The sequence below is a fragment of the Cyprinodon tularosa genome, unplaced genomic scaffold (assembly GCF_016077235.1).
Source record: "Cyprinodon tularosa strain WSP-4 unplaced genomic scaffold, ASM1607723v1 ctg43, whole genome shotgun sequence".
Classification (NCBI taxonomy): Eukaryota; Metazoa; Chordata; class Actinopteri; order Cyprinodontiformes; family Cyprinodontidae; genus Cyprinodon; species Cyprinodon tularosa.
In genome coordinates, this window is record NW_024039152.1 from 840,038 (window position 1) to 848,363 (window position 8,326).

The 8,326-nt window shown below is 36.7% G+C and overlaps 1 protein-coding gene across 1 annotated transcript in view; it reads right to left on the reverse strand.

Moving 5' to 3' along the window:
* si:ch73-105b23.6 (fibrillin-2) overlaps nucleotides 1-6,861 on the reverse strand; it is a 31,231-nt gene extending 24,370 nt beyond the window's left edge. Inside the window, exons 1-4 of the mRNA XM_038299455.1 lie at nucleotides 6,720-6,861; nucleotides 4,208-4,263; nucleotides 1,989-4,073; nucleotides 15-137 (exon numbers count right to left, since the gene is read on the reverse strand). Coding sequence (XP_038155383.1) covers nucleotides 15-137; nucleotides 1,989-4,073; nucleotides 4,208-4,263; nucleotides 6,720-6,751 — 2,296 coding nt within the window. The 5' untranslated portion in view covers nucleotides 6,752-6,861. The remainder of the gene's footprint in view (nucleotides 1-14; nucleotides 138-1,988; nucleotides 4,074-4,207; nucleotides 4,264-6,719) is intronic.
* Between the last annotated feature and the right edge of the window lie 1,465 nt (nucleotides 6,862-8,326).

Here is an 8,326-nt window from a genome sequence, read left to right on the forward strand (position 1 = left end):
ATACTGATACGTACCAGAGCAGTTCTTCCCGTCACCAGTGTAACCATTTCGGCAAAAGCAGGAGTAGTTGCCCACTGTGTTGATGCATTGCGCAACCTCACTGCAGTCGTGCTGCCCAGTGTCACACTCATTCAAATCTGGAGAGTTCATATACAGTGTAAGAAGAGAGAAGGAGAGTGAATAAGTTAGCTATCTAAAAAATGTACTAAAGCAGACATTTCTAATGTTTAAAAATCATTTCAAATCAGAGATCAGTTTTAAGTACTAAGATCTGATTACTGAAATTTGATTTTGTGTCAAACATACTCCAGTCAGGTATATAGACCTAGGAAACTCTGAATATTTTTGATACCCTCTCTATTATCAGATCAAAAATATCGTCTTAAGTAGTTGAATTCAATTTAGCTTGTCTCCCAACATGTGTCCGTAAGTCTTGGGTGCCCATGAACCTGTCCCTAAGTTTACTAATATCCACTCTTTACACCAGCTTTCACAGACACTGACCAGTTTAAACCAGAAAATTACCCACATAAGCTAAGTTCTTGGAGGTCCTCTGATCATATGGAATTTGGCTCTTGTCAAACTGAATAACAACTGCTCTCTTTATTGCCTTTAACACATGAAGACAACATTTTATGTATTTCAATTACTGGTGCTGTGATAATAAAGAATAATCTGTTCCACATTACCATTCTTAATGATATGCTGAATTTGTTAGTTTACAGAAACATATTTCCTACTTGCAAATTTATTATGCTCAAGATGATTGAACACATTTTTATAGTAGAAAAGCATAACCCAAATTAATAACAAAAGTTATTTTTAAAGGTTTTAATTTTTTAGTTAAACAAATTTTAGTTTTTATTTTAGTTAAACCAATTTTTTGTTGTGCATCTCTTGGTAGCAGGATCTGTAATCAGGTAATGGTACTATAAGTAGTTTGGAGTATTTCAAATTGGAGCTAAGAAACTTGGACTTTTGGCAGAGGATTTTTAAACTTAACCAATGTGGAGTGTTCTCTGTCATTAACAGCCTCTCTCAAGTATTGCAAAAGCATTTTAATTTATTTTAGGTTGGATTTTTCAATACCACGCCTAGACCTTTATAGTTTTTAGAAATCCAGATATGGGATTGCTCCTTCACCTTGTAACAGCATGCTGCTGGGTTATGCAGCAACATGTTTGGTTTAGTTTGCAAAATATTGGCATACATATACAGCCTTTATTTTTCCTGAGGGTTAACGAAGCTTTATGCCGGTCTGCCTTCTGAAAAATTCTACTTTTGTCGAATCCATCCTCAAAATGTTTCCCCAGAAGCTTTGTTCAGAGGACATTTGGTAAATCTAAAAATACTTTTGTGCTCTTTTCAGCAGGCTGTGGTTGTCAAATCCTTCTATGTTTGCCACATTTTCTTGTTTTTTAGAAGTTTTCCTGCTTAAGGACAGCTGCTTTCCATTGATATCTGATTAACAGGCTATTGCTAAACTGTTATACTGCAGTGAACAAGGGAAACCTCTCAAAGCTGCTGGACAGCAGCCCTCGAGGGCCGACTTTGGGGAATACTGCCCAATACTGGCCTAACACTTTGACCTTAACCAAGTGAGGCCTGCAGTACTTAAAATATTATCTTTTTGGTCTCTTTTTTTTACCTCCTTACTATGCCAGTTGTTGATGCTTTCTTGAAGTAATTTTAGAAAGCTAGCCAGTAACTTCTAAGGTTAAACACCACTCTTTAGTTTGTCTGTCTGTCTAACATATCACTGATTTAATGAGTTGCTGATATTTTCTTTATAGGATCAAATTGTTAATGATGAATTTGTTTCCTTTCAATAGAAAAAATTATTTGAAAATAGAACTATGTATTTACCAAGCTTATATTTGTGTGATATACTAGAAGGGGCATATACATTTTTCAGTTTCCTTAAACCCAAATTCAAACATTATGTTCCATTGTTTTTATAACAAATTGAAAGTATTTTTTTATATTACCAACACACTGCTGCCCGTTCCGCGTGTAGCCTTGTTTGCAGACACAGGAAAATGATCCAGGGGTATTCAAACACTCAGTTTCAGTTTCAGGACAAACATTTCCCGTCTGGCATTCATTGATGTCAGCACAAGTCACTCCGTTGCCTACAAAACCAATGTCACAAACACACTGATATCCAGAGGGCGAGAGGTGGCACAGTCCTTTACTATGGCAAGGAGGATCACACAGGGAAACGGGTGGCACACAGGTGTCATTAAAGGCCACAGTACCATTCAAACATGAACACACATAAAAACCAGGAGAGTTGACACATTGTGAGAAATGAGGACAGTTTGTGTTGGGGAGGGAGCACTCATTTACATCTTGGCAGGAAAATCCATCACCAGTGAACCCTGGCTCACAAGAGCAGAAGAAATCCCCTATAACGTTGGTGCATGTGGCTCTGGGGTGGCACGTACGGTCCACGGCACATTCATCTTTGTCCCAACAATGGGAGCCATTCCCTGTAAAGCCTCTCTTACAAGTGCAGGTGTATGAGCCAATGGTGTTGAGACATGTAGCATTGACATGGCATGGTTTGTCTTTACACTCATCCAGGTCAGCACAGGTCATGCCGATGGCAGGACGGTAGTATCCCGTCTGGCAGGGGCACTCATATGACCCTTCAGTGTTTTTGCACTCTTCGTTCACTCCACATGTATTGCTCCTTTCCTTGCACTCATTGATGTCTTGGCATATAGTCTTATTAATCAAGTTGAAACCTGACTCACATTGGCAAGAAAAAGAACCTTGGTTATTGACACACATAGCATTGTTATTGCAACCTCCGTTATTCACTAGGCACTCATTGATGTCATTGCACTGAAGAACACCGTCCCCGGTGAACCCAGCCATACAAGTGCAGTTGTAAGAACCAGGAAAGTTAGAGCAAATGGCCTTAGAGTGGCACTTTGAATTCAGAGAACACTCGTTTATATCCTCACAGGTAAAACCATCTCCCTCATAGCCCAACAAGCACTGACAAGAAAAGGAACCAGGGGAATTAGTGCAGTTTGCAAAGGGGCTACAGCGCCCTGTTTTGCATTCATCAATGTCATTGCATGTGGAGTTGTTTAATATGTAGCCACTGCCACAGTCACATTTATATGACCCAGGGTTGTTCACACAGGTAGTAAAAGATGGGCAAATGTTTGGCTGTTCACACTCGTTGACATCTTCACAACGTCGTCCATCTCCAACAAAACCTTCTAGGCATGAGCATTCATAACTGCCTAACCGGTTGATGCAAAGAGCTTGGGAGTGGCATTCATTGCCTGTAATGCATTCATTTGCATCTGCACATGTAATTCCATTTCCAACAAACCCACTTTTGCAGGTACATTTGAATGACCCAATGGAGTTTTCGCAATTTGCAAAAGAACTGCAAATATTGTTAGCACACTCATTGATGTCAACACAGTTCTGTCCAGCAGTTTGAAAGCCATTGCTGCATGTACAACGAAAAGATCCAGGTGTATTTACGCAGCCTTGGTATCCTAATGAAGATGGACACAAACGAGGATTCTCTGAACATTCATCTATGTCCATGCACAAGTAGTTTCCATTTCCTTTATAGCCAGTATTACATGTGCACCCATAAGAGCCAGGGTTATTGATGCAGGTAGCATTCCAATGGCAGATCCTTTGGTTTGTGCATTCATTAATGTCTGTGCACTGGAAGCCATTACCTGTAAACCCGATATAACACTGACACCTTCGTCCACCATCCAAATTAGTACAGAGTGCGTTGGGGTCACAACCCCCATTGTTCGTTTCACATTCATTGATGTCCTGGCAGATTTTACCATCACCAACATATCCATCAAGACAGATGCAGTCAAAACTGCCTTGGGAGTTGATGCAGCGGGCCTTTGAGTGACAACTGTGCATGGCACTTATACATTCATTGATGTCACTGCACTGCAGACCATCACCCTGGTAACCCACACGGCAGACACAGGTGAAGTTGTTTCTAATCCTCATGCAGTCTGCCTGATTATGGCACTGAAGGCCTTGTGCCTCACATTCGCTCTTGTCAACAACAACTGAAAAAGAGAAATATGATTTTAGTTAGAAAATGTTGTCAAAAGTTCCCTCAAGTTTTGAAATTATTGCATTTACTCAACTATTTCCATTGAATATGAACTATAAAAGCAAAGAAACTTTTTTATCAAGATACCTGCAGAACAGTACATCAGGAACGCAAACAGAGTAAACAGCCACAAGATAGAAAACCTAAAGGAAAAACAAACAAAATAAGTCATATATAATACACATCTTATTTTATTGGCTTGAACAATGCTTGGGTCCAAAAGGACAGTCTTTGTAATTTCTGCTTATCTGTTTGGTCATTTAGACTTTCATAAAAATGTAGTTACATTTCTGAACTTTATCATCAGTAAATGTATGTTGAGTTTCATTACAAGAGGATTAATTCCAGACAAATCAACTCTAATCAAACACATTATAATCAAATTATTGCCCAAATGTGCAAGAAAACTTTGTCTATCTTCATTATTCCGTAAAAATTCAAAAAATATCCACTGGACTTGGTTTTCAAGTCCAGTGGATTCTTCATTATATGTTTACAGGAAATAACTCAAAGACATGATTATCATAAAGCTGGATGGTAATGATGATAACCTCCTCTTTGCTCTTATTACTGTATCTTACAGAGTAAAAGTTAATACTTCCCTCAGGACATGCAGGGCTTTTGTCTGTCTATGAAGAATGCTGTGGATGGATGTCTAAATAGACTCCAGTTACATACATACAGCATCACCTACCACCCCGTGGGGACTGCAACTGGGACAGTAATAAGCTATACAAGTGCAATTAAGCCTTATGGCATTAGTTCATGCATCACAACAGTAACTCCATTTTAGAAAACATTTTAGTCCAATTTCTTCCTCTCTGTTTTGTTTTACCATTTATTGCTGTCACTGTTACTTAAAGACTGAAAACTTTCGTAGTTTGTATATTTGTGGAAACGGTCTTTGTTAAGGAAACTCCCTAGCAGTGTGGTAAGAATAGTAACACAATTTTTTTTACCAAATTATTACCTAATACACATTGGAGTCAACTTATACAGTTTCCATAAACCCATCCATTAACCTTTTATATTTGCTGATCAATCAATTTATCAATCAACATTTTTTTGCCAAAAAATAGGAGAGAAAAAAAACTTTAGAAATAAGTATTAATATAAATCTTTAAAAAGAAATTAAACATATATTAACTGAAAAAAGAGAATTTTGATCAGGTTAGACAGCTTGGGATCGATACTGTTAGCAATGAAAAGAGCGAATATTTCTGTCACTCATTTGCGAGATTTCAGTATATGAATTTCTACATAGTCCAAAAGGTGGTATATTTTTATAAATGCAAAGTTACTAGGATATATAGTGGCACAAAGGTCTGGATAGTCTAGTATGACAGACAATTTTCATTTATAGAGTAGAGTTTAATGGCAGTGTAGATTGCATGGCCTCTAGGATGGTTTAAATATTTATAGGAATTACTGAGCATTTGCTCCCTCCTACACATTTTTGAGTAGGAAATAGATGGATGAAATTCCTCTTTTACAATTTTATGTATTGTTTAACACCAGTTAATTTGTTTGGTTGGCAACATCATCACATTAATAAGACTGTCTAATTTAATTAAAAATGTAAAATGAAGACATCAGTTATTTATCCATTTAAAGTCTAAACTCATGCTGTGAGAACAATCAAACTCATTGTTTTACAGTTTATAATTTTGATTAAAACATTATTTATTATAATATAAAATATAATATATTATAATTAGTGCATTAACAGGTTTATCAAATGTTGATAATCTTTCTACAGAATTTTGCTTCAAAATTACTGAACAAAGATAATTATCTTGTCTGCAACAGTATTCCTAGATCCGAAGGCGGGTAGTAACTAGCTAAATTAAAGAAGGCATAATACCTTTAATTAATAAATGATACAGCACAAAAACCTTTTAAAACTCTAATTTTTTTTTTCATTACTCATTACTGTGAAGCAAGATTGAGTTGAGCTTAAGATCTCTTAAAATGTGGACATTTCAAATGTAAACTTGCAAAGGTTAGCTAAAATAATCTAAATATAGTTAGTAGGAACTTAAAGCAGCTTGATATTAAAGTCCGGAGACAGAGGGTTAATAAGTATGATATGTAATATATGCTCTGTAATAGTAATTTTCATTACTTCAGGTAACCAGGAAAGACCAACAGAGACTTAAGGTCTCATCATCAGATGTTTTTTTTTTATTTTTAGTCGCAGATGTTATCCAGTTTGAACAGTTCCGTATGGACTCAGCCATTTTAAATATGAATTAACAACACTCTTTCATTCAGCTTACCATTAAAAACAAGTTTTTACTCCTAATATGTTGTTATAACTGCTGTTATGTATTATACTTTTGTGTTGCAATGTTGGTAATGCATCCACATCCAAGTATATAAGTAAATATAGTGCTGCACAAAGCCATTTTTGTATTACACACATTTTGTTACTCATAAAATATTTTTGCTTATTTTTTCCTCCTCCAAATGTCACACTAGAACAGATCAATAAAAAAACATAATAATTTGTGGCTTTGTTGCATAAACTAGCTGAGATATTTTTTGTTACAACCCAAAATAGAATAAAATAAACTAAAGGAGACAGAATTTAACCCACCTCATGTTTCCCTGTCTGTTGGAGTCTGCCATCCCAAAGACAGCAAAGGCTTTACCTTTCTGGATATCTGTCCGCGTCTTTTCCTGATGAGCTTTGTCATCGAAGAGCTTCTTCTGCCTTTTTTATTCCTCCACCCCACCTAGGACAATGCACCTTTACGCCACTACTCTGCCCTGACATCTTAAACCTCTGGGAAGAGGAACACCCATATTCCTCTGGTTATGTGCGAGCTCTTACACAATAAATGTTCCAGGAACATGAGGCCACCATTTGTCTTCCTTACTGTATGTCAGTGATGATCAGCCACATATCTTTTGTTATCCTCTTTATTACTGGAGAGAGGTTTAAATTCCTCTACAATAAGATTTTTCTAGAAGAGATTTTAATGTATTTCATGTGGATAAATTGCTGGTATGTTAATCATATAAACTAATGTGAACAACTCAGCAGGTTAACAATATTTCTTAACCCTTCTGAAATTAGACATGACACATTAAGGGATGTCTCATTCATAGTCTCTCATTTTAATTTAAAGCTACTTTTACTGATTTTGTCCAGGTCATTTCAAAATGTCCTCATTGAATATCAGGTCTGGTCAAAACGAAACCTTTCAGATAACGACCTGGGAACGTACTGGAAGCAGATGGATGGATGGATGGATGGATGGATGGATGGATGGATGGATGGATGGATGGATGGATGGATGGATGGATGGATGGATGGATGGATGGATGGATGGATGGATGGATGGATGGATGGATGGATGGATTTTCTTCTGTTTTGGTTCTGCCGTACACCTGTTATTAGTTTTGCATTTAGGTTCTTGCCATATTATGTTGTTTTTGCTATTATGGGTTTTCCATGCTAATTTGCTTCTGCACTCGCTCATTTGTTTGACTGTACCTGTTTTCTGCCTGACGTAACATTGAGTCATTTTGTCAATATTCATCGGTTCCTCAGTCAATATTCTATGTCTCCAGTCGTTGGTTAACTGATTTGAATATGACATGAAATGTGCTCTGATGGTTGGGCTTTAAGGTATTTTCAGAAAAAAATAGCAAAATCTTGTTGCTCCAAAGTTAAGCCTGCTTTGTGGTTGCCATGGCTCAGATTACTTTGCACAGATATTACTACTATCCTTCTTTTTTTGGGTGGGATATTAGCATGGAAATAGAAACCAAGTGGTTGTAATATTGGTCAGCTGTGAGCAGAGTTAGTCGCACAGCCCCTTCAACTGCAGTATAATAAACACTAAAAATTGTCACAATTTGACCCGTTTTAAGTAGCTGGTAAGATTCACCCATCATTATAGTTGACCATGGGGCAACAGTAGCAATGGCCTCACTTCTCATGCACTTTATCCACATTCGGTTAAGTCCTTCTGTCTGAAATAAAAAAAAAAGCTTTTTAGTCTGTCTTGATGTCATGGTTAATTCATATATATATATATATATATATATATATATATATATATATATATATATATATATATATATATATATATATATATATATATATATTCTATGAGGGATAGCTGCAAAGTCAATGAGACATGCACTGACGCTGGATACTCATTCAGGAGGGACTGCTGTTAACTTGGTTCACTC